General features: G+C 36.7%; 2 protein-coding genes across 2 annotated transcripts; one reads left to right on the forward strand and one right to left on the reverse strand.

The window, feature by feature from the left end:
- Positions 1–10,115: 10,115 nt before the first annotated feature.
- On the forward strand, positions 10,116–13,712 carry cuedc2 (CUE domain containing 2). The gene is made up of 9 exons (XM_015054640.1): positions 10,116–10,251; positions 10,849–10,936; positions 11,714–11,857; positions 11,965–12,026; positions 12,124–12,248; positions 12,354–12,521; positions 13,071–13,135; positions 13,224–13,284; positions 13,369–13,712. Exons 2-9 carry the CDS (start codon positions 10,863–10,865, stop codon positions 13,513–13,515), a joined length of 846 nt encoding a protein of 281 aa, XP_014910126.1. The 5' UTR covers positions 10,116–10,251; positions 10,849–10,862; the 3' UTR covers positions 13,516–13,712.
- Positions 13,713–16,664: 2,952 nt separating this feature from the next.
- On the reverse strand, positions 16,665–25,866 carry hif1an (hypoxia inducible factor 1 subunit alpha inhibitor). Its single transcript, XM_015054639.1, has 8 exons — positions 25,410–25,866; positions 21,273–21,523; positions 20,700–20,848; positions 19,901–20,046; positions 19,700–19,806; positions 18,753–18,816; positions 18,553–18,663; positions 16,665–18,268 (listed from the first exon to the last, which is right to left on the reverse strand). Exons 1-8 carry the CDS (start codon positions 25,587–25,589, stop codon positions 18,212–18,214), a joined length of 1,065 nt encoding a protein of 354 aa, XP_014910125.1. The 5' UTR covers positions 25,590–25,866; the 3' UTR covers positions 16,665–18,211.
- Positions 25,867–26,886: the final 1,020 nt, after the last annotated feature.

The following is a 26,886-nucleotide window of genomic DNA, read 5'->3' on the forward strand; positions in this document are numbered from 1 at the left end:
TAGCAATTACTTGCTAATGTAGCTAGCTCATGTCTGTTAACAGAAAATATTTAAATGTACTTTTGTGATAAATCAAAGAAGCAAATTTAATATTTTTTACATCCACATTATCATTACTGATGTAACCTTTTTACATGTAGCCTGTATGATCGTTATTTATTTTTTATTTTTTTACAGTAGAGAATTTTTAAAGCTTTGTTTACGATGTACACTGCAACACTGAATATCTTCAGATAAAAAATAGAAAAACATGACTTTGTGACAATGGTCCAGTTTGCACGTATAAAATGCTAGATGTCTATTTTTTTTTTTTTTTGCACAAGCTAAATAACTAATCCACATAAAATTAAAGGTGTTGAAACATAATAATTACATTAAGCTTAATTCTGATCTTAAGGTCATCAAATTGAATTATTTCCAGTTTAATATAAAATAATTATAGCCTTATAGTTGTAAAATCGGAACTGGTTAAAATGTCAGTTTAGTGTTGATTTATTTAATTTTAAGATTAAAACATCTAAGAGGGAAGTTCATTTAGTCAAAACAAACAACACAATGGGAAGCTGCCATTTTAACAATGTGTTCACTTGCAAAAAGAAAAAAGAAAAAACAACATTGTTGTCACAGACATCATGGGGCTGTAAAAGTCTTCCACAATAACCGCAGCTGCTGAAGGCCCACAGAGGAGATCTGATAATGGGCCTGTGGGGGAAACAACAAAGTGTTCTGGGACCAAGGATTATCTGGGAGACAGATAAGAAACATACAAACAGGTTATCAGGTAGTTTATGAGGTGTCACTGCTCAAATATTCACCTGTTTCAGAGGAAAGTCATATAGTTCATCGTCAAGGACTTTTGCAATTCACATGGATGTTGTCATAATTGTAGACTATTAAATATATATATATATATATATATATATATATATATATATATATATATATATATATATATATATATATATATACATATATATATGTATATATATATATATATATACATGTATATATATACGTATATATACGTAGTTTTAAAAATCTTGGAAACAAAACAGGTTTTTGCATCACATTTTAATTTACTTTTCTGGACAGTTTTTTTTGTCATATTTGTGTAAACATTTTTTTTATATTTACAATTTAAATTGATATGGTGGAGCAAAACTTATTAGATCACTTATACTTAAGTCTAATTACTTTGTAAGTTATTTATATATAATTTGTTGTTTTTTTTGTTTCCTTGTTTTTCCATAGAAGTGTATATTTTAAAAAATCTCGTTTAGTGTTGATTTTCTGTCTAGCATGGTTTTGAATATTATGGTGAAAAAATAAACATTTCATAATCTTTTAAGATTTTTATCAAAACCTAAAATAAATATGTGTTTATGCGCAATATACTTTGGTCTAAAATTTTGTCAAGGTCTTAGATGTGGCAATGTACTTAAGACCTCAGTCTATCCACTCATCCATAGCTTTCTGAATAAAATAAGGAAATTTCAGGTAAAATTTAAAGATGAGAAATCAAGCCTGAAAAACTGACTAATTTTCCAAATCACACCAATATTTTAAATATAACCAGAATGTATGCGCTGCTATTATATTACAATGTAACTATAAAGTGTAAACGTAACTTTTCACATCCGTTGGGACACAAATTTTCCCCCTCTTCTAACTCACAGGTGGTGCATGTATAGGGACATTTATAGGATTTTTCCACCTAAATTGTTACGTTTAAAATCTCCAGCCAGAGTTTTATTAGGTAGCTACTACACATAGTATATTTCTATTAAAAGAGTACTTATCCTAAGAAATATCACAGTTTCTGTAGCTTCTTAGTTTCATGCTGATACAAATCAACAGTGGAGGAAAACAACAAAAGAGATGACAGGTAAACTGCAGACCATAAGGTTTTGGAAGTTTGCTAAACACTTTCTGTGCAGGTCTAAATCACTCCAGAGCATCCAGAAAGTACACAAAGCTTTTATTGACACTCAATTTTATGAATTACATCTGCAGTGTTTATTAATTTCCTGTTACGTTTGTATAAGAATAGAAAATATGTGTTAACCTTTCAAACTTCAATTTCAAATTGTACGTTGTGAGGATAACGCTTAATTTATTGACAACGTTCTTATTTTATCATATCCATCTAATATGGTATTTCTGTACTATGAATGTCCACAAGACATGGCGGTTTCAGGAGTATTTTAGTCATTATTTAATACTGGATAGATTTTACAAGCTGGTAAAAAAAAAAAATTAAAGACCACTCAGACTAATTTAAAGAAATGGTCGCTTTGTGCTTTGCAGCACTGGAGGACAAAAGCTGTCCAAACACTTCCTGCATTGGTACAGGTCACTGCCATCACAGCACCGTCCTGAGAGAACGGTTCGACACAAAGATTTTGTTGACAGTAAATCTCAGGGAGCGAGACTCCAATTTTGATGAGTTTTTCTGTTGTACTTGTCCTGATTCTATCACGCACACAAAAATAATGCATTTTTTCAAATCACTGAAAACAACAAAAGACAATTTCTCTTCTCCAGTGGGTTTTTTCCAAAAGAAATAACGGCCCTCGCATGAATAATTGAAGAGCTTTTTTTTTTTTCATTGTTATCACCTTTAAGCAGCTTGTCAGCAATGCAAAAAGAACGCATGCTTACTGAAAAGATTAATTATAAAAATTGAAAAAAATAACTTCTTGTCGTATTCCTAAAAGTGCTTCATAGTTCCTTTTTTTTTCATTAAAAACAATGTTATATCACATGCCTCAATGTGCAGAACCTGATGCCTCTAAAAAAAAAGAAAAAAGAAAAATGTTTCTTATCATAAATACATAAATCTAGCAACGAAAAACCTCCTGCAGATAGCTCAACTGCACGGTTGCATACTCCAGATTTCTCTTTTCTTTTCTTTTTTTTTTTTGTTATTATTATTCTTTCACCCAGATAAATGATCAAAACAAATGACAATCTTTGCGCGAAGAAGAGATGGAGCCCACAAAAGACAGTCTGACAGCCATTTGCACAACAGATGTTTTTACAGAGGGGTGTCTTCTCTCCGCTGAGCAGTCTCACACATGAGAGACCCCCAAAAGCTTCAGAGAAACGTCCAGAAAACCAACAAGTAAATTTGTAACTGCCATGCCTTAGACTGTGGCGGGCCCACACTTCAGAGTACAAACGGGATTTAAAACAAAAAAAAAGAAGAAAGAAGAAGAAGGAAACAAACATGCTCAGATCATATACATATCAGCATAGAAATGAATGTGAGGAGGCAGAAATAGGACTTCAATGTCAGCAGAAGACAACAGACAACATTGTTACGTGTTATCGCGAAAGGATAAGGTACTATTGATCCAGGTTGTGGGCAAAGGCTGCAGTATTGACAGGAAGACAGAATGTGTTAGAGGGGCAATATTTCATAAATTTGGCCCACTCACTCCATCACTGAGAGAGGGTGTTTGTCTGGGCTGTATATTATACCATGTGTGCTCTTTATTTCCTTCAGATCAATGGTAATGAAAGGGGGGGAGGGTGGCGCACAAGATAGATGCCAGGGGCAGGTTAACCTATCGACTGTTCAACAGAGACACACAGACCTGGACAAGGCGGACCAATCCATTTATTTTTAGAGATCAACCTGGGCTTGTTGCGTGTTGAGTCGCTCTGTCATTGCACTCATCTGTTGTGGCGCAGAACAAAAACGTGTCATGTTCCACTATTTAGAGAAGACACATGTCAAATCTTCTCTTGACGCATGATAATTTTTTTAAAGTGACAACATGTCCTGAGTAAATTGCCACCAAACTAATCCTCGATTCCAAGTCTTCTTATAAGAAATATTTGTTTCCTCCAATTTTGATATAATTTTATATAATTTTTCCAGACTGTAACGGTTAAGGTGAATGTAACAACTAGAAATGTGTTGACGAAATAGTTTACTCAGAAAAGTATTTTTTCAGTACGACCGAATTGATAAACATGTTTTATTTGAAGTAGCAGGCGTCTCAACTTATATTTTGATTAATTGTTTTGTAAGAATACCCGTGCAAAAAGTACTCCTGTGACAGTTTTCATTCTTTCGAAAGTTTCAATCTTGTCCTTACCAGATGCCTGTGTCATCTCAACTAGCTCCTCTTGATGTGGAGAAGCAGAGGCTCTACTCTGAGTCCCCTGAACTTCTCACTCCATCTCTAATGTGGAACCCCAGAAAACTCATTTATGCTGCTTGCATCCAAAATCTTGTTCTTTCAGTCACTACCCATAGCTTATGATGGCTGTGGATGTGAGTAAGAATGTAGTTGGGTTTTTTTTTTTTTTCTCTAAAATATACCTTAGTTTAGTCACAAGTCATAAGCTATCTGTAGGTATTTTTAGTTGCAGTCAGCTAAATCTTGCTATATTTTTATAAACTGGTTTGGAAGTGGATTTAATCAACTGAAACGTGAAACCATGGAGGATTGTTGTTTTGAACTTTCTTAGACCCTCAAGGAAAATAATTTTCGTCAAATTTCCGAATCCAAAGACCCTAAACAGTTTTGTATAAAAATGCACCCATCATTCTTTATTACATTAAAACTTGAGACAGAAACATCTCTAGTTTCATAGCAAAGGTAAAAATTTGCATTTGCTTTAATTTCAACAGGCAATAATAATAACAGACACTGAAAAAAGTATACAAGGTTGCCAATGGCAGCATTCTGACTTAAGTGACAGTTTCTTACTTTGTAACCTTGTAAAACACTCCAGTGGCTCATGCTGAGTTACTCTCAGCATGTTTATCTTTGCATTGATTTCAGGATGTTCTGCTTCCTGATGTATCTTGGAAACGTTCTGTGTATTAGGAGTTACCACCACTTAACAGGCTTTAAGTTTATCATCAAATCTCCTGCAGCTATTCACGACCGTCTCTGCCTGAAGAGATTAATATCCCTTAATCCCATATCTGAATTTCATTGTGATGGCGTAGGAAGTTGTTAAATTACAGGGAAATAACTTTATCACTTTAATTTGCATTTCATAGTGTGACATTAAATCACCGGACAATCCAGGTTGGTACAGATCTTTAGGGCATGTTAAAAAGTGTTGCTGCCTGTGCACTGCATCTCTCACAATGATATATTTATGCCAGGTACATGCAATATCACTTCAGAAGCAATACAAGTCATATGTTGCAGAAAAGACTAAGTACATTGTTTCACTGTGAAGTTTGCACCTACGAAGATTTACTCTCATTAGCATGCCAGAACCTGAACCCAAAAGTGAAACTGACAGCTTGACCTACTTTCTGAGCAAGTCATCTAATAATTACCTGACAGCTTGAGGACTCTCTCAAGCTGTCTGTTGATCATCAAATAGAAAACTAAAAATAAAACGAAAGTCCCATTAATTTCCTCATATTTGGACCTGAAATTTGTGAAATTTGAGTTTCAATACATCAGCGTGCATAGCAAGATCAGAAACAGCCTGACAGAAGTGTCGACTTTGCTGCTCAATTTTCCACACGACTAAAATCAGATCTGATTGGATTTGTCTTCCTCCGATGCTTTTTTTCTTATTTGGTTTTGATCATCGTTTTTATGACAGTTCCAGTCATTCTGCATGATACTTAATGAATATCATGTAGTTTTATGTAGTTCTGTTTGTAGAAAACAACTTTCATCTTTATCAAAAATTATGGTGAAAAATATTTCTTCTACAAAACCAACGCTGGCTTTTAGGAGCGCTCCTGTTGGTTTGGAAGCCCAAAGCAGCAGCTTAGTTTCCTTACGCCTTCGGTCCTGCAGTTGCCTTTGCAGTACGCGGCTTGAAGAGTTAAGAAGAATAAAAAGGGGGAACAGAAGGCCACACATTTCCAGCAGAGGAGGATCTGAGCAGCCTTTTCTCTTCAAACCACACAATAACAAATCTCATGCTTCAGGGCAATCCCCCAAGCACTCTTGAGTTGAAAAATATTAATGTTGAGGTCACTTCACTATTGCTTCAGTAAAAGTCTATTGCTTTTTGTTTTCGACTGATTCTTAAAACCAAGCAGAGAGAGAGAAAATCTGATCAGTAAGTCAAAGATCTGATTGAAGACAGGTTCTGATTAGAAAGCAGACCTTATGTTGTTGTAGAAGCTGAATCTAATTAAACTCCACTGTGCTTCAGTTCACTCTGTAAATGCGCCTTTTGTGTTAGTTCTGAGCTGATATGTTAAGTGTTAAAAATCTTAACAAAACCTCTGTTGAGTGAATATGTTGATCTCATCACCGCCGCCCAGGTGACTCAACTGAAAACATTAAATAATTTGTGCCGTTGATGCAAAGAAGATCGTTCGGCGAGAAAATACAATAAAATCTAAATATGAAGTCACTCTGGCTGAACCGCAAATCGAACGCTAATAAGAGAAAAGTGTTCCGACAGACAAGTCTGAGCATCATTGTCTAAACCTGAGGAAAAGGTAATTAATTTGGCAGGAAATCCTTTAGTGTTTTTGTAAGTCTGATGAAAACAGTTAAAATGATTTTTTTTTTTCACTCTCAGACATCACATCAGACAACCCCCAATCCTCTTTGTTTCTGTGAAAATGGAAATGTGTGCCACTAGTACAATATCCACATTATCAGCACAGCCTCAACATTGTTGGTCGACACGCCTGATTGTACCCATGCCTGTGAGAGTGTGGAAGTATAAAAGCACCTAATAGAGTTTATCCCTTACTTTCATTAATATGAGGCTTTTATAAATAACTTCTTGTTTTTCTTTTCTTTGAAAAAGTTGCATTTTTTTTCCTATTTTTTTATAAAGCATTAAAAATGCATTGCAATCTCAATTATTCTCAAGTAAAGATAAAGTCATTTTTGTAAAATAAAGTGTACAAAGCATGCATTCATTTTAATTGTCTAATACTATCTCTGTGCTTCAGATAGGCACACATCAGTCACCATGGCAGGCTTTTCCCACGACAGTTTGGATTAATCCGAGAATTAGACAAAATGTTTCTGTTCAGAATGTTGAAAACTTTGCATTGCTTCAGTATTTCTCATAATTTGCTTTGTTTATTAATAGAAAACATGCTAGTTCACCTCCTGTGCCTTGTGGTTGTGTCCTGTTAAATAAAATAAATGTTCCCCTTATGCAACTTTGTAGTGGTGCAGCGCTGACTGGAGTGAATCTAAAGGATTTCAACAAACAAGGGATGTTTGTGCTGATGAAAGTGAATCAGATAAGCGTTTCAAGGAACGAACAATTATACTTGCTTTCATTGAGTGTCAAATAAAACATTTAGGCTGAATACGTTGCGAATGTTTTATGCTCTTCCTCTGTTGCCCCTCACTCAACCCAACACAAATACACACATCAGCACCATTCTGCAAAAGAATAAGAAAAAGAAAGAAAATTCAGATGAGGTCTGACAAGCCTAAATGTACAAAATGTCAAACTTGAGATGGCTAAAATCAGTCTAGAGTCCTTAAAAACAAAGAAATAACCATTTGTATTAGCGCCAAGTCATGTGCTTTGAATCAGATGTTAACTTCCACACCTGGTGTTTTCTAGTCACACTACAGAGTGACTGTACTGCCCATTCTCACTTAATGGGCAAGCAAAAATGCAAAAGAAGACACTTTTATGCAACTGAGATCATTTTTGATTGTTTTGGGGTCTTTTTTTAACATATTCATGTGATGTGCACCCAAGAGCAAAACATCATGTGTAATAATAGTATGAAAATGTAATTTTTTTAAAAATCACTAAAACCACTAAATTCTTGCATAATATTACTGAGAACATGTTTATTTAACTGTTTTATTTTCATGTCTATAAATCATCATCAATTACCAATAATTCAGCAGATATGTTTCCGGTATTTCTTCAAACAATGAACGATGCAACGTGATGATATAAAATGTCTCATGCTGCCATCTAGTGCTCAAACATGTTCATGTTAAAATAAAGCAAAAGCAGAACGCTGCTTTATCTTCAGCACACTAGTTCAGCATGGGTTACTCTGAAAAGAAATTAAATATGATTAAGAGGAGAGGAAAAAGCTTAATAAGGTACAATGTGCAGCAACATTTATTTCTGACTGAAACTCATCATGGCACTGCTGCTAAGAACCCTATTATCTATGTGAAAGTGAAAGAAAGGTCAAAATAGATGTTGATCTGTTGTATTCTTTTGAGTTACAATTATGTCATGATCCATCCATCCATCCATCCATCCATCCATCCATCCATCCATCCATTTTTTGTACACCCTTTGTCCCTAGTGGGGTCAGGAGGGTTGCTGGTGCCTATCTCCAGCTAACGTTCCGGGCGAGAGAGGGGGTACACCCTGGACAGGTCGCACAGAGAGAGACACAGACAGGACAAACAACCATGCACACACACACTCACTCATGTCATGATATTATAGTTAAACAGTTTTCAGGCTGCTGTTGGAATAATGCTGTAAACACACGAGGGGAACATAAAACCGAGGAGGTGCTGCCCGTTGATGGAAAGCAAAGTCTCGTTACCTCAGTCGCACCCGTCTAGCCATGAGCTCAGAGTTGAAACGGAGGTCAGCCAAGTCGCGAACCCGCTCCTGTTTGTTTTATCAGGTGCATGTACCATATTTCCCGATGAAATACTACAGTCGGCAAGAGACACCCCTACGCAGCCGAGGAAACAATTGACCTGTCATTAATGATTCACAGGTACATATCTGCTATAATACCAACACAGGCGGACGTAACTGAAGAAGGGTCTGATGGCATCATTGATGGTGCCTCAGATAACACCTTGATCATCAACTATGCATGGATCTGGCAAAAGATAATAAGATAATGTCCAAGTGAGAGTAGACTTTTTACCAACCCAAGGTCGGTGAGACCAGTAGTAAGACAGAGAGGCAGAAAGCAGAGACAGATCATCAAACACTTATAAGGAAACAGAAGCTAAAATTGCACTGACATTTGTTGGTAAACACTTGCTAGAGGTCATCATGGAATATGACCTGAGATATAAGTTAATGAGAATTTCAGAGGCCCTGGAAAGCATTTTCTAAATATATATAGAACAACAAAAGTCAAACTGATAGGTGACTACCAAGTGGTAAAAATGAAGAAAAAAGAAACTGTAATATGAACACTGCAAAACAATCAACGTGGTGGTACACAAAACCAGAAAGCAGAACAAACAACCAAAGACAGAGCTGAGGGAAACAAGAGGATACAAACATAATGAAAACAAAAATAATTAAAATGTCGACAAAACTGAATTTTAAAATTCCATATGAACATGACCACTTACCTGGAAGAGAGATCAAACACGTACAATGACAATATGAATTGTGAGCAATATGACAGGAAAAAAAGAAACTACTGAACTCAAAATTACTTAAAAGTATTGCTATGACAAAAAACACTGATTCTCAATTAATGCAAAATATCACTGGTTATTTTATGATTCACTTGTTTTTCATAGTTAAGGAGCTTTAAATGCGACATGTTTCATCCCACGTTTTGGTGATTTTGTAATTACTTTTATTTCGTCACATTTTGCTTTTTGTCTTGCAAAAGTATTCACACCTGTTTAACTTTCCATCTCATATAGGAGATGCATCCAGTAAAAAATTATATATAATATATACTCCTAAAATATACTCCTATATAAGTATATTTTACAAGTATATTTTATATAGTCTACAAAGTTTAGTATTTTAGTAAAAGTGGGGTGAATACAAATTGATGCCACCATTTTCAGAGTTTTGTTTGTGATTGTTTTTCTTTTACTCACAATTATGCAACATTTTTGTTGATTTATACATCACGTGACAAAAAGTTGAAAACGCTCAAAGAAAGGTTCTATTTGTCACCTAATTTCTCAAAGTTTTCCGAAGTTTTTTGGTTTGATTTTGATTGTCTCCAGGTAATTCAGAACAAAAAAAAAAGAGAATTTGCAGTGTCCTCGGTATTCAGATACTCAGTTTTACACCTCAAGAGCATCTTGTTTGTAGATTATTGTTGAGCATTTTTTGTTTTTCTTTCAAGCATATGAGATAGTTGTGTTTTGTTTTTATATAGCCATGTGTCTGCTTCTTTCGCACCTTTAGCCTATCCCTGATAGGCCTCGCTGTTTACACTTAGAGGAAGTGACGTCTTCGACGTTTTGAATCGTGCGGGCTAACGAGATATATCGAGCCTGCATAACCTCTGCACTGTCCATCTCCCCCTTTAACATATCTGGGGGAAACTGCAAACTTCATGTATCCATAATCTCTGACACGGTAAGTTTTACACCGTCAAAATCGTTTAGTTTTAAATCACCCAGATTACAGTTACCAAGGCAACTGCAATTCCTTAGGTTGCTTGCTGGTTGTTTTTGTTAGCTAACAGTGCTAGTTCTCCCGTTGTATCTATTATATAATCTTTCGTTTTTTTACGTACAGTACGTTGTTTGCATGACATTGACGAGTGCAGTACTATTAATATGCTTATATTATTTACAGAGACCCGTTGTAAGTGGCTTATCTTTTGATAATGTAGCCGCTGTAATGACCATTAGCTCTTTAATATGCTAACAGGACAACAAAGCTAACACAAAAGAGGTCATCATGTTATTCAGATGTTGCTCGACATTTACATAAGATAGCTGGAGGATTAGCGTCAACATTCCTAACTTTGATAACAAAGCTCTCGGGAAGACGGAGTTTGTAACACCTCCATTAAAGTCTTAGTCTGCAACCATACTTGATAGATGAGTGACAACTTTAAATGACCAACGCGAACCATGGTTATTTGTCGGTGGCTGTTGTGCAACATGAATACTCTGATCATCTTCTGTGCATCGGCTGCAGCCCGCTAACCTGTATGTCGCTTTATAGTACGGGAGAACAGCATGGACCTCCACAAAATCATCCACAGTGCCCTGCACGAATTTATCCAGACGTACATTCCTGATGCAGATCTCAGGTGAGAAAACTCTCCAGATTTTCTATTCTTAATAAATAAAAAAATATATATTTAGTCCTTCTGCAGTGTTAGTTTATGCCAATTTTCCTGGAGCTTCTGGTTACCCCATAAACTTTATCAGAACTGGGAAAACAATAACAGTTTGGTTAACTTCGATCATATCTGCAATAATATAACGTCTGCAGGATATTTAAAATTCGTATACAATGTAAGTAAATTGTGTCTTCAATATTTTTTTTTGTTTAAACACTGTTCTAATCTTTTTTGCAGAGTTAGTGAATACTTTGAATTCTAATCGTCATCACAATATCAGTTTGTGAAAAATTACATAGGACTGACTGTGTTGATGCAATATTTGGATTGGATAATATATGCCAGGAGTACTGCGTTCAGCCTCAGCATGCCAAATATGCACGTGGCCAATCGATTAAATTTTTCTGCCATTGAAGGCGACATTTGGCAGATTTAAGTGTCTCAAATGCTTATTGCAATAGAATGGAAATGTCCTTTATTGTCCCCCTGTGGGGAAATTCAGGTGTCACAGCAACACGTTAAGTGAAGTGGGAGCATGCACTAAAAAGGTAAAAAAAAAATAAGATGCTGTGCAGGAGGGGCAAATTTATAACATAAGACAAAAATACTATACAGTTATTAAAAATAGTGCTTTATTTAAACAAATGCAGCTGAGGAGAATCATTTAAAGAATAACATGTACATAATAATAGTTTTTTTGTTTATTTTTTTGTAAACTAAAATGTAGTTATTTTCATCCTGCAGCACACTGGATGATGTTCTTCTGTCGTACATCACCGGGGTCCTGGAGGACCTGGGGTCCCAGCAGAGCATTGAGGAGAATTTTGACGTGGAGGTCTTTGGAGAAATGCTGGAAGCGTATATACCCGGGTTTGCCGAAATAGACAGGTAACACGGCCACACTCGACCTCTGTTCTGCTCACGCAAAAGCAGGGCCGGTCAGCTGTACCATTGTCAACTGATGTTGATTAAAGATTATTTTGTTTATGCTCCAGTGTCAAAGTCTGTGAAATGATGTTCAGTCTGGCTTCAAAACTGGCCACTGCTCGGATGTCAGGTGAGTGTTGGTTTTTATTTTTCTAAATGATAGCTTTGTGGCAAGCCTGGTTTTTACAAACGAAGCGTTAAACTTTATCTTGTGTTGCATTTTAAAGAAAACAGTGTGCCTAAGACGGGGACGGAAGAGGTTTCTTTGAAACTCAACGCCCTGACCAGTCAGCCAGAACCAGGACAAGAACCTCTGTGCCTTAAGCCACAGACAGAGGGCGCTACAGCCAAGGTTAACAAGCCAACACACATTAGCACTGGCCTCTTCAAGCTTTAAAATAGTTCTTTAATTTTAACTACGCAAATTCAAGCAATAAATATGGCCCTTTTTTTTTAGCTGTCGGCGTCTGAGTGGGAGTCCCAAGAGCAGCACCTGCTGGAGATGTTCCCAAAGTGCAGTTTGTCCGAAGCTCGCAGCGCTCTTTCCATCGCCAAAGGAGACATGGAGGAAGCAGTGCGCCTTATCATAGAGGGCGACGTCCAGCTCAGCCCCACTCCTATTAATGTAAGCCTCTGTGTCGCAGAGAAACGTGGCAAATCACCCAGATTACATGATGTTAGAAATTCATCAGTTTCTAACATCTTTAAGCTACAGTGCTTGAAGAAGTATTCATGGCCCATGAATCTATTCTAAGTCTGTCGCGTTATTTGACTGCCACTTTGACAGACCAACAAAAAGTTGTGCTTAATGTTGAAATGAAAGAAAAAGACACCGAGAAACCTTCAGCCCCCTGAGTTGCCCTTCGTTCACCAAAATTATAGCTGCATATTTTTTTTTTAGGAAAGCTTTCTACCAGCTTTGCACATATAGAGGCAGAGGATTTTCACATTCTTCGTTGCAAAGTGGCTCAAGCTCAGCCAGTTTGGCTGGAATATCAACATTCCCAGTAATTTCGAAGGAAGTCGGGATGTAAATTTTCAATCATGCAATACGGTCCGTAACATGAAATCCATTCACGTTTCTATTTGTAGCGTAAATAAAAAGCGGTAAGAGACAGGAGTACGTCTTCGCGGAACCATAAACGACTAAACCCGTCTTATTCTGACACTTCAGGTAAACCAAGGAAAGAGCATTTCATCACTTGCAGACCAGAAACTTAAAGAGAGCATCCTGGAGAAGTAAGTGAAACTATTAACATTATGGTTGTTGAACAGAAATACCCTCCCAAGCTAATCACAGTGTTGCATCTGAATTCTGTCTCTACAGGTACATGCTAGTGGACAGTGAGGAAGATAACAAAACCCATCGACCAGTTGCTCCCAAAGACGTACGATTCTGGGTATATTCCCTTTTAATACAATTCTTTGTATTGTACAATAAAACTTTGTTTTTCCCTCCCCCCGTTCATCAGGCTCCAAAGAAGCTTGTCCGCTACCACGGTAACCAGGTGGTTACAACAAAAGGAGAGAGATATCAACTCGTGAAGAAAAACGAGACGGACGACATGAAGAAGACCTACGTCAACCTGAAACCGGCCCGAAAGTACAGGTTCCATTGATGACGAGCACAGCACTGTGCGAGCAGCTAGTAACGGCATTGTTTACACTACTTCTTCTTTATCCAACTCATTTAACCAAAACTTGATGTATTCCCACAAACCCCCTAGTATTAGGAAACATTTTTCAGTGTGGCAGTGGCTTATTTTTAAAACGTTAACCATCATGCCTTGGATAAAACCGTTGTTTTTAAGTTGCACCGCTGTTGCTTTTTTAAACTTTTTTGTCTTTTTTTTTTTTTTTAGTCAATCTGTTGTAACTTGTGTTCTTGTTTGTGTAACAAACAGCCTATCGGATTTGTTTTGGCCACCTCAGCAGGTCTGATGTCGCACTGACAGCTCTTTTTCTTTCTTCTTTTTTTTTTTTTTGGGGGGGGGGAATGGGGGGCCATGATTATAATATTCATCATCTTTGTAAATAAGTGGTGCTGTTGAAGTTTGTTGTGAACATTACAAGTCTTAGTATATTTTTTTTCCTTAAGTTTTCATCAAGATTCATACATTTTGTTGAAGCCTTGAGGTTGAGCGCAGTTTGCGCTGCTGCCCCAAAACTTTATTACGTCTGACAGATTCACACAGATTCATTTATTTCTTGCACTGTTCCATACTGTAGGACAAATATTAAAAAAAAAATTCTGTCTTGTAGTAATTTAGGATTTACTAGAAAGCTAAATTAATACCTAAGTTTCCTGCACAGTAAATACATTTTTCTAGAAATGGACATGCTATAACACCTTTTTGTGTAGAATATCAGAATAGAGGATTGTGGGTATCCCCCAAATAGTGAAATATGAACTTGATGGGCTTCATTTTAAAGTCCAGAATATTTATTTTTGATATATAAATGTTTCTATATGCAGAATCTTAAATCCATTGCAACTAAGTTTCCAAAAAATGTTGGTTGGCTGCATAAGATGTACAAGGCAATGATTTGCAAACTTGCCCTAAGCCTTTTATTTACTTTAAAACAGAAATGACATATATCTGATATTCATATTTCTTTTAAATTATCTTTGTTTCTTTTTTTTCTTTTTTTTTTTTTAGATAATATGCAGTTGTGAAAAACAGAACACCCCATTCAAATTTCAGCCCTTTCCAACAGAATGTTCATATACTGAGGTCACTAAAAACCAAGTGTTTCTGAAATATCTATTCTGAGGATAAAATCAGGACAACCTACCCCCTAATTGCTAGTCTTAACCCTGTTGACTAAAATAACTTCAGTGAGCTGCTTCTTGCAGCCATACATTGGTCTGTATGGAAGGTTTTCTCCATTCCTGACTTTCTCTCTGGCAAAAATTTAGTCTCCTTTGGTCTTTGTGTGCACAATACATGCTTAAGTGTTATCAGATTTCCCTAGCCTCAAGCATACAGTTAATGTAACATCTTCAACAACACAGAGACAGACAGTACAAACAACCAAGCACACACAACTAAGGAGAATTTAGACTGTGGGAGGAAGCCAGAGTACCCAGAGAGAACCCACACATGCACAGGGAGAACATGTCAAATCTCCATGCAGTGTTCTCCTGGGCTGGGAATTGAACCCAGGACCTTCTTGCTGCAAGGCATCAGTGCTATCAACTGCGCCACTATAGTGAATAATCATAACTGATAATTCTGTATGTGTTGCACAAAGGAAATTGCTATGTAAAAAAAAAAAAATCCATGTTTGTTTTGAGCAATTTTTAACTGCTGCTCTTTGGATTTTTTACTTAGAAATTGCTACAATGAGGGAGAATTAATTATGGTTGTAGATTTTTAAAAAAATTAACTGTAGATCCAAAAATAATGCTCATACAAAGATGCTGCAATGTTAAGACATTTAGGTAATTCTAAATTGACAATGAAGGGTGTTTGTGGTTTGAATTAAAACTAGGATAACAATCTGCTCAAAACAGCCAGTCGTTGGCCTCTGAGCAGTTTTATGTGCAACAGAATGTAAACGTAAAACAGATTTGCTCAATAGGGATCCTGCAGGGTTTGCAAATCATTATTTTAGTTCTCTTTCTTTGCAACTTTTTGGAAACGGGATTGCATTAATGAAGATTTAAGGTTGTGTGCTTTCAGGTAAACATAATACTGCTGTGGTTCTCATCTCATTTGTGTTTGTGTGTGAATTTTGCTTCACCCGAGACTGTTGTAAAAAAAAAAAAAAAAAATGAGTGATCTCTTTTATCCTACTTAGTTGTACATTTAGGACAAATAAGCTGAACAGATTTTCTTTTCCAGGATTTAGTATTTATATTCCGCTCCTATTTGTTGTAAGTAATACGCAGCTATTTGAAACCTGTGATATATTGTTTCTCTGAATGTAGTATAACAGAACTGGGTGTTCATATGATGTGATGTTATATTTATCATGCAATGGTGTTATGTAGAGCATGGAGTGGACTTATCTGAAACCGTTAACTGATTTTCTTTTTCTCCTTTTCTATCATGGCTTCAAAAAAGACTTCTGGTAATTTATAGTAATTACATTTTTGTAGAGTACCGTATGCTTCCTGTTTAGGTTCTCACAGAACTCAGTACAAGTTATTTAGGTAAATCAGAGTGGACCATTTCAGTCTGCATATTGCCATCTGACAGGGTTCATACACAGTCTTGGAAAGTGTGGATTTTGCGTTTTCATTTTCAAAACAAAAATTGAGTTTGGAAAAATTGTTTTCCGGGATCTGTTGTATTTTTTTTTCTCCCCTCCTCCCATTTTCTAAATGACAAAAACCTATTAATGCTTAATAAATGCAGTTTTGTATTAAAGAAACACGTTTCTAACAATTTGTTCCACAATTGTGAAATTCTTCTAATCACTATTTTGACTTTCGACTCGCTGATCCTTATTCAAAAGTTCAAAGAAGCATTTTACTAACAGTTTGTCCTGGAGCCAACTTTACACTTTGGTTGATTGGAACAGTTCATGAGCTGGATCTAAAATACCAAACAAACCACCAAAACTTATTTTTACAAACTAAACATAAGACACTTCATTTCTTATTTGACAGGTCTAATTCAGGATTCATTTCCTGATCTTGAGTCCTTGTCCGATTACGGCCACACAAAAAAAAAAAACACCTCAATCTTACAAAAGAAAAGTTTTTTATATTGAAAACTGAATCACTGAAAAAACGTGACATAAAAGGAAACAGTAACAATTTCACATTTAAACCTTTTAATGCCAAAGTGAAAACAAACACAATCACCATAATATAGAAAAGTTTTAACATCACCTTCCTTTTTTTTTTTTTTTTGCCATGTATCAGGCAAATGCATTCAGTAAACAATTCACATAAAAAAACCCACCCAGATGCATTTTTACACATGAATTAAAACCATTTGAATAGAGTGCAATAAGTAAAAAATATACATATGCACACCATCAGTTAACAGGAAGAAAATCTGTGTCAACACCAACTTTCTGAACATGAAGCTCAATTTGTTTGGCACGCCACACGATGTTCTGCTTCTCGTTTCACTCGGATCTGCAGCATCGAAAAACTGCTCAGAAATGTTTGAAGCAAAGAAACTCTAGTGTCGACCTGTACTAGAGACCTTAACGGACATTTACAGTAAGTTAAAGGCTGATTAGCATTTACCTTTACACAGGCTGTGAAAAAAAAGGGGACAAGTGCATGTCAGATCATTGATGACTCAGAGGTTACAATAATGGAGCCTAAATATTGCTTACTGATTTTATTTCTAGTTTCCTATTCTAAAATAAATGGGACAGCTTAAGAAGCTATTTCAAACCTGACCACTAGATGGTGCTTTAAGCTTCGCAACATTTGCTTTTACAAAGCTTCATGCCAGCACTTGGTCTAGTTCTAGTCTAGACTAGTTCAGTCAACTGGTACAATATAATTATCATTTGTACCGTTTTTAACTTGGTGTAATTTATTACAATTTAAGAGAAACTAGTACTAGCAACTAAAGTTGTAACATTTATTTTCAGCAATCCTCTAACTGGATTTCTTGGCTGCAAATCCAATAAAGCACTTAAGATACAAATTAAAGACAACCAAAAGCACTTATAAAAATTATTCGTATACCTTCAGCTGCATCCTCTGTTTCACAGCCATACATTTATCATCATCATAAAGCAACTGATTTTGATATTTTGAAATCATGGCCAGTCTTGCTAATAAATGACTGCACATTAGTACGAAATTACCTAATGTAGATAAATCATCACAGAACACTCATTTCTAAAGTTGTTTTGTGATAAGAACTTAATATTGTACTCGAGCAGCAACTGTTTATTCCTTATAGATAAGGTATCTCTTTATGTGTTCTCTGTAATATTTTACCCCTCATCTAAACAAGTACTCTTAAACACTGTTTCCTCGCAGATACAAATATTAAAACTTAAGGCTAAAAGCAGAAATTGTAAGACTTAAGGAAACACTGATTCAAAGAAATACGTCTTCATTTCTTCTCTCCAAAGGCAAAAAAAAGCATCTTCAAGTTGGATGAAAATCCCAATGGTTTGATTCATTTTTCTTCCTTTACTCGGCACAGTTGTTATGAAAACGCCGTTCTGAGACCGATGCAGAGTTATTTAAATTACGGCTGATTACGGCCATGCACTGGCGCTTAGCTCCAATGACAGGATGCACACTGAAAAGAAAAATAAAAAAACACACACACTTCACATGCAAACAGTTTGTGGAGCAGTCCATTCAAGAGTTGCAACGTTGGAGCTCTAACTGAGGCCCTGCTCATATCGCCCTTTGATCATTGTTTTTAGTAACGGCCCGACCTGCAGGGGGAGAAAACAGAGGGTTTTACATGTGATGTAACTCTCTGTTCTAAAAGGCATTTCCACAGTACAAAAATGAAGTTGGAAATGAATATTCACAGTAACTGGGTTGTCAGGAGGGTCAGCGTGCCTGAGGGATTTCAATGTAACTAGTGACCTAAATATAGGTCCCATTTAAATATTCTAGAAACGGACAATGTGACATTCATGTGCAGACCGAGCTCAGATGATAGCTGCAGCTTCTTTTGATGACAGTAAAGACTGGCTTAAAAGTAAGCGTTTACCTCATGGGGATCTCCAAGTGCTTCTCCAAGCATTTTCTCAATATTCCTCATGATGGCAACTTTTTGATGAGCTCGCAGAGGGTACTCTATCTTCTTCGGTGTTGGAGCTCCCTAAATAAAAGAGAAATGGGGTTCAAATGAAGTGAAGTGGGAAAGTTGTGCATTACGCGGCAGCAACGTGATGATTCAAATATACGTACTTTGTACCAGAAGTTAACCGTGATGGTCACTCCGCCGTTCAACAATGACTCGATGTGATGCCACCTTCAAAAGCAAGAAAAACACGATTGACGCATCACTTTTTTTTTTTTTAAAGTGAAATTTACATCACAGGTTGCAAAACCAATCCAAGTGTGTGCTTAAATGTCGATTTATTTTAATCAACAGCAAAACAAGAAAATCCTGGAACATTTTTAATCACTTGCTTACCAAGATTTTATACAATACTTAATTTTAATCATTTGAAAACTGAACATATTCAAACATTTTTAAAGAAAAATCTTTCAACTTTTCCAAAATAATTTTTTCTTTTATAGCAACAGGAGAAAAATCAGGACTGCAAGAGGGCAGGTGAGCTTTAACACTTTGCACAATAGCTTAGTGTTTGACGTGCCTGGCGTTTGCACAATCCTGCTATAACAGCACCCTGAAGGTGGTGTTAATAATATGTTCACACGTTCGGAGGACAACATTCTCAGAAATGTCTTCTGTACACCTAAAATCTCATTCATGTGGGAATGCAATACATCTGGTTTTCCTGAGAAAGGCTAAATTAAACGTCTCACTCATCTGGTGCAGAATCACTGCCTTTCTGAGGTTAGTGTGTGCTTAGCGAGCTCAGCTGTGTTTCTCCACAGAGTTGATTTATGGCTTCCACCTTGTGTAATACAGTTTCAGGTAACATCACTGGAAGCAGCAGACTCTAATTACAGCAGGCAATCAAAGCGAAAGCTATTTTCATCTAGAGCTGCATATTCCGTTGATAAAGTAATAGGTGAACTGATGTGTGAACTCTTTGATGGTTAAAAGTATAAAGATCAAAAGGTTTAAAAAAATGATGGAAGGGATAAAACCTCCTATTCTGATAATTTTGCAAAATTTTATAAAAAAAAAAAAAAAAAAAAAATCAAGGAGAAACACATCTTACCAATACATAGGGATGTAGAGAACATCTCCAGGTCCCACAACAGCTTCATAGCCAACAACATTTTTAAAATTTGGAAACTTCTCATAGTTAGGGTTATCAAAATCAACCTAAAACAGAAGAAAAGTTGGTGGGAAAAAAATATGAAAAAGCCTATTAGCAAAATTAGCCAAACCTTAAATCACGTTAAGCAGCATAACTTACTTGGCTCTGTCTGTCACATGGGTGATGGACAGGGTAAGAATAGAGACACTCAAACTGGTCTGGGGGGAAGAGGATGCATCTCTTATGGCCTTTTATCTGTGCAAAGAAGTTCTGCTGCTCGTCATAATGTGCCGGCGTCACATTGCCTGAGAAAATGATAAACATATACAGTAATGTGAAAAAAAACCCCAGAAAACCTGAAGCTTGAAAACTGTAAAATAGATAAGATTTTTGGCATCTTGTGTGATGGAGCAGAAGCTGAAGGAAAATGGGTTATGTTATTTAAATGCTTTTTTTCTTCTTTTTTTATAAATAAAAACTACCTTTCACTTCACCTACACATCTGAGTGACTGTCTCTACCAGCTCTGCACATCTCAGTCAGACTGGACGGAGAGAATTTGCAAAAATTAGTTTTCCCAGCCTTATCATGGATTGTATTTAGGTCCGAACTGAGTTCATCTGAGACAAATAATTGATCTAGATCTGGCTTTATGTTTTGGGTCACCATCATGCTGGAAGGTGGACATCTAACTTGTTTTGTTCAGGACTGCCCTACATTTAACTTCATCCATTTTCCCTTCAGATTTAGGCAACTTCCCTGTCCCGGTTGAAGAAAAGCACATGATGCTACCACCACCATGTTTCACAGACAATACCACCACCATTCAGGGCAATGAGTCCACACCCTGAATACACCATGTCCTTTCAGGGCGCGTATACCAGTATTCTGCAATGCCAATATTCTGCCATTCAGGCTATTGTGTATCATGGAATATAGGAAGGAAATGAGAGGCTCACCCTCCATGCCAACCAGCAGAAGGTTGGACGTCAGCGGCCCCCAGTTCCGCGTGGCTTGCTGTCTGTTGATCCAGTTCCAGTTGAAACCAAGAAAATCAACAACAATCTTCTTTCCTACTGTGTCATTCAGTGTTTGCTGCAAATAGACTCTTGAAACACATGAGGAAAGAGACATGCTTTAAGTATGAGTCATGCTATTTCACATGCAAAGGGCTGAAAAACAAGCCCTGGACCTGCTGGTGTGAAAAGTGGTGCAAACGAGAGTTTAAAAAGAAAAAAAAAAAGTCACTCCCTACAGTTTCCAAACACTTGGGGGTGGGGGGAAATTGCATTAATATAAGTGGAAATTATACTAAGTAACAGTTACTTTAAGGGTCAGCGAGTTAAAAGCGAATGTCTCTTTGGTATCTGATCTGAGTATGAGCTGCCAGATCAGTCAGGTTACAGAAATAAGCCTTCGTCACATAACTCCTTAGTCACTAACTCTGTCACAGGCATATCTTTTCCTCAATACTTTTGAAGGCTAAAACAGCAGAAATGTGCATTGCTCACATCACACGTCTGACAACTTACCTCTCCTCTCCTCCCTCTTCTTCTCTTTTACGCATGCTATCCACAAACTCAGAAAACTTCATCTCCATTCGACGAGACTTGGGAACAAAGTCCATAAAGTTGCACATTTTCTTCTCATCGTAGTAGAGGAATTTGTGGTTTTCCGAACTGTAAACGGAGAAGTCTCCATTTCCAATGTTCTCCAGGAGGTATGGGATGTCCCACTTCAGTGCTGGGTATACAAGGTTGGTGTCCGTTAAAACCACCGGTTCCTGGAGGAAGATCAGGAACACTTTATTGAAATGTTACAACAAAGCCTGGTGGTTGCTATACACCTCAACGCTAAGAAGATCTAATATACAGCCAAACTTTCCTTCACAGAAGTTATTTTCAAACATTTAAAAGCTGGTTAAGTCTTGAAGATGTCCAATAAAACCTGATATCTTCAAGGTGACATGCATTTATACGCTGGTGATACATTGTAGTGGCACCTGGAGAAAACACAATGACGTGAGCAGAAACATTCAAATAATGTTTCTGCCGTCAGTGTAACCATGGCAGAAATAGCAACTCTTCTCATGTTAATTTTGTGTTATACTTTTTAATCATGTAAATATGAGAGACAATCTGAAGCAGACGCTGTTAACAGTAAATAAACCTGCTTACAGTAAATCTACTGAAGGACAACATGCTGTAGTATCACAACAACGTTATCAGATAGTGACGTTTTTGAAAACGTGATTGTATTTTTGTTGTTGCATTATCATAATTTACAAAATCATGCAAAGTTGGGACTTTTAATGGACTTTTAATGTCACTGTTAGAGCAACTTTGCATTAAAAGTGTCATTATTTACCGAATGACACTTCTTGACAACTGTCATAAACATGACATAACACCTGTTCATTACAGGTGTTATGTCATGTTTATGACAGTGTCATGTCAGTCTTATGCACACCCCTTCAAATAAAGTGTTACCCAAAAGCATTTCATGTGTTGCTGCTATTTTTTTCCCCCGTTGTCAATTTCCCAATAATCTGATGTCAATAATCTGAAAAGAACTGATGCAACTGGTGTTTAGCATCCTGAACAGAAAATGAGAATAGTCATTGCCAAAGCTGCAAAGCTATCTCACCCAGTCAGTGTACATGTTTTAGATCATGCAAAGGAAGTGTAAATTGATTTAAAATAACATCTCGCGATTTACGTGCACGTGAGTCACGCGCATGACCGCACACACACCCGGAGCTCGCAGGCCTACGTGACAAACCGAACGTAGCCCGCTGTGCGCGCTCCCGCTGCTCGGCTGCCTGCGGCTGGCTCTCGGTTTCACTTTCATCGGAGGACGCTGAACTCTGCAGCTGCGAGGAGATGATGTGGTTGGAGGAGGACTGTTTAAAACGTACCGGTCTGCGTTGAGTTTGGCTTTTCCACTTATTGTTAGCTGCAGTGGTATAAGATTATGTTTTGTTCCAATTAGATGGTTAAATGACGGAGGGGTGAGCCTCGTAGCCTTAATGTGATGCATTTATGCAACCTGTATGTAGAACAGCCTGGTGTTCAAAGAAGCCTTCTTTCCGCATACCAAGTTGATAATCAACTTGGTCTCAATTATTAATGAAAGTAAATAGCTGAATGAATGAATGAATACATGAGTTACTACCTAATTTGTAGTTTTAAAATCCATTCATCTACCAAGTTTTGGGTATGAACATCTGAAAACTATCTCCAACAGGAAAGATTTAAAGACAAATGTTGAACACATCTGTCAGCAACAGAAGTACACAGGAAAAGCTAACTTTCAGCTAAATCAGCACCAGCTCAAGTTGCATTTGCATCACTTGAGCCAGTTTTTGAAGGTCATTTAGAAAGGAGTTCACTTTTACACAGTGATTAAAGCTATTCTTGTAAAATAGTTCTCAGGAGATGAACATTGTAGTAGGTTTGTGTAACAGAGCCATATAAAGCAGGGTAGGAAAAGGAAACCTGCTTCCTTTTAGAGAAGATGTCGGCTCTGCTGTCGTTCTCTAGGTTACAACATGCATCTCTGTCTGTATTTGGATTACACAAAAGATGAAATCTTAAGCAACACATAAACCTTGGGACAATGCAAACAGGAAGCCCAGGGTGTTTGTGAATATTCGGGTGACAAACCTGGGCCGCTTCATTTTTAGTCAAGTAACATACTCTCTTTAAAATCCTAAGAGAACAATGTCCTTTGCAGAGAATGCACTATGAAGTCATTATGCTATATCATGTTGCATCAAAGCAGAGTGTCAGAATTCTCCTAGCTTTGAATCATTAAACCCACAGGAAGACCAGAAGACCGGCAGCTTAAATAAATGAGAGATAAGTCACTGGAACCTTTTGGAGACAGGTGAAATAGGCTAAATTTCATTTGAAACTCAAACAACAGCACGTTCATGAATAATGAAAGACCCAAAGGGAAATGTAAACAAAGGCACAAAGGCTGTTTGTCCTGAACAGACACACCTACCAGGTAAAGTATTTCTGTTAAAACAAATGGCAATGAAAACAAACGGTAATATGAAGGATGTCTGTTGTGTTCAAAAAATGTCCTATTTCATTTCATTCTTACAGGTTTGACGTGCTTTTGGTGAGTTGGAGAAATCAGCGTTTCAGAGCAGTGCACATCAACTGTGCACTGCTAGTCAGCTGGCTAAAAGAACGGCGTCACCTGCTTCCCTCATGCACAAAAAAACCCCACTCATTCAGCTGTTAACACAATGCTGTTTTAAAACAGCAGGATTGTTTCAAAGAAACAGGACAAAAATACGGTATAAAATGGCATGCAATTAAAAAAATAAATAAATGTTTAGCTTGTGTTTATTCTAAAATGTTACTATGTAAAATGTTACTATACCACATAGACATATTTCATATTTAACACTTTCATCAGTAAGAGCAAGCATTTGCATTTGCTACCCATGACTCTTTTGGTTTATTTGATCTAAGGAAAGTAAAAAAACCTTTTCTCAGATCTGTTTTTAGTTGTTCCAAGTAAACTCTTCAGGATTAAACATCAATGTGTCTCCACACTGGACTCAGCAGGTGCACTCAAGTCGCTGATCGATACTCAGGATTTAGCTGACACAGATACTCAACGGGCTTCAGTTTTGTCTCAGTGAAATAAAAGAAAAAGTGCTACTTCATCTGGCTTTAAAATTAGACTTATTCACTGTAAACAATTTCTTACTTCTCCAGTCTGAAACTTGGCAACCAAACACAGAGCAATAAAATAGGTTTTTATACTAATTACACACCACAATGCAAACCATTTACGAAAAACTCCAGTGCACATAATTTGGGTGTTATCGTCCATATGTCCTCCAAATTCTAAAACAATACTTCTGACTGAATCTTCTAACTCAAATCTACACCACCTATATTTGTGACATCAATATTTGTGGAACATCTTACATCAGTGGTTTCCAGGCATTTCAGCTTTTGACCCATAAATATAGCAGCTTACAGGACTTGTGACCCTGACTACTGATTTATTTTCTTGTAAGCCAGTCACACAAGGACATAGTACAGGAGCAACAACAAATATGTAGTTCATATCTATTAAAAATTGCTGGGGGTTAGACTTATATGAATGAATAAATGTTTTAGTTATGTCCCAAGCTTTGGAGACCACAAAAAAGGAATAAAATGTCTTTTTTCAGTCTCTGAACAAAAAAATAAAAGTACAGACCTCTAAAATAATAAACCCAAGATGCAAAGAGTCAAATAACACATAAAAGTTTTTAGAAAACTGTATGAGGAATTAAGTCTGGAAAGTTGTGGCATTTTTCCTCTCTTGGCTTTCTTTTAATATATATAATTAACCACGCCAGAAAAATAAAAAGTAATCCGAGACAAAATAGAAACATTGTGTATTATCAAAAAAAGGAAATAAAATACTTCTTATGCTCTTCGATAGATTACTTTCACTATCATTAACCTCGGTGTTCGTGTTTATATTTTTTTATTATTATTATTATTATTTTGAGCCAAATAAGTCGGGCTTATTTTTCAAGTTCACTTTTGCATTTTTCAATATTAAATGTTCGATGATTCTTTAAATTCTAATGAAAAGAAGATTTGTATAAATGAAAATAAAGTTCCAGTAACCTAACCCTGCAGCTGCGTTACCTCGTTGTTTATAAGCATCTCTGCTCTGGGATCCGTGTAAGACAGCCGGGGAATGGGCTTGGTTGGGAACGAGTATTTTCGGAACTGGGACTCATCCCATTCCCGACTGTGCACGTCGGAGAAAGCCGCTCCGTCGTCGCTTGTCGCCGCATCTGCCTCCACAACAGTCGCCGCTGCCATGGTGGTTCAGCGAGCCCCGCTTTCGCTGCTGTACCTCGGTCCACCTCACAATGAAAGCGTCCACCAGCTTCTCCTTTCCTTTTTTATATTCATATAAATATACAGCGGAACTACCTGGACAGTCTCACTCCCTGCTCAGGTTTATTGATGAATAAAATAAAATAAGAGGGCTCCTGCCGCCCAGAAGTAGCGTTTCACCACGGATCTGTTCCGTGTATGAATGTTTACACGCTGTGGTGACAGGAGGGAGCAAACAAAACTACACGGGCTGCAAAAACACAGGAAGCCGTTTTGATTAATTCAGGCACATAATATTATACAGCGACACCTAGCGTCCGGGGTAAACTGGTGCAAAACATTTTCAAGTTCATCCGAATGAATTATACTATGGAAAGTTAATTTATTTTAGCTATTCTGTCAAAAAAGAGATAAAACTCAAATAGTGTATATATTTAAAATGGTACTTGTTTTACTCTGTATTTTCTGGCTTTCAATTACTTAGAAACGAAAGCTTTTTTTTTTATTCCTAAAAGCTTTCAGGGTATAGATCATATTGCAAAAGCATGTTATTGCCACAAGAGGGAGCAATATCTTTGTTTTTCCTCAGTTACCACAAGATCATAATTTAATATTGCAATGTACAATATTAAATTGTGCTGCTTAACTAAAGATTTCTTTTAAATTTAAGATATATAATATATCAGTGAATATTTATATTTAATATAAATGGCATTAGCTTAAAAGGACTGTGACGTTTAAACTGTGTCACGAGCATGCATGTAAACAGAACAATCAAGAAAATCATATAGTTAAATATATAGTTTACTTATGGTATAAATAAACTATATATACATATTAATTTTGAAAAAAAAAAAAACATGACAACCTAAAATTAAGGTTTTAATTTTGGGAATGACTAGAGACTACTGTATCATTACAAAGTACTTTCATAGCAAAAGTATTTTGTTCCATTTAACCTTTTCATCTTTCCTTAAACTCCGGTCAGTTTTCCTATGAAGAAAATCCTAAATTTTATTGTAGGGATTGTGTCACACATGCCAGTGTGATTTAAAGTGTGTGCTTCCCCTACACCTTTTATTTTTTGTGTAAAGGAAGCTGAACTCTTCCTATGACTCCCAGCGTGTCCTCTGAATGACTTGTGCCAATCTACCAACACGGCTTCTAAAGGCTTTCCTTCAATGATGAATTTCTTCAACATAGGTCTGATTTGTGGTTTTGCTCTGCAATGGTTGTGTTTATAGATTTCCTCATCTGGGCTGTAGATCTTTGTAGCTCC

The sequence above is a fragment of the Poecilia latipinna genome, unplaced genomic scaffold (assembly GCF_001443285.1).
Source record: "Poecilia latipinna isolate Pla-1442-1.1 unplaced genomic scaffold, P_latipinna-1.0 Scaffold1265, whole genome shotgun sequence".
NCBI classification, from domain to species: domain Eukaryota; kingdom Metazoa; phylum Chordata; class Actinopteri; order Cyprinodontiformes; family Poeciliidae; genus Poecilia; species Poecilia latipinna.

Coding starts and splice junctions, on each gene's coding strand:
- cuedc2 (XM_015054640.1), top strand. CDS start 10,863: ATGGACCTCCACAAAATCATCCACAGTGCCCTGCACGAATTTATCCAG. Junction 10,937..11,713: donor ATTCCTGATGCAGATCTCAG/GTGAGAAAACTC, acceptor TTCATCCTGCAG/CACACTGGATGATGTTCTTC. Junction 12,249..12,353: donor CAGAGGGCGCTACAGCCAAG/GTTAACAAGCCA, acceptor CTTTTTTTTTAG/CTGTCGGCGTCTGAGTGGGA.
- hif1an (XM_015054639.1), bottom strand. CDS start 25,589: ATGGCAGCGGCGACTGTTGTGGAGGCAGATGCGGCGACAAGCGACGAC. Junction 20,849..21,272: donor GAAGAGGGAGGAGAGGAGAG/GTAAGTTGTCAG, acceptor ATGTGTTTCAAG/AGTCTATTTGCAGCAAACAC. Junction 20,047..20,699: donor TCTGCTGGTTGGCATGGAGG/GTGAGCCTCTCA, acceptor TCATTTTCTCAG/GCAATGTGACGCCGGCACAT.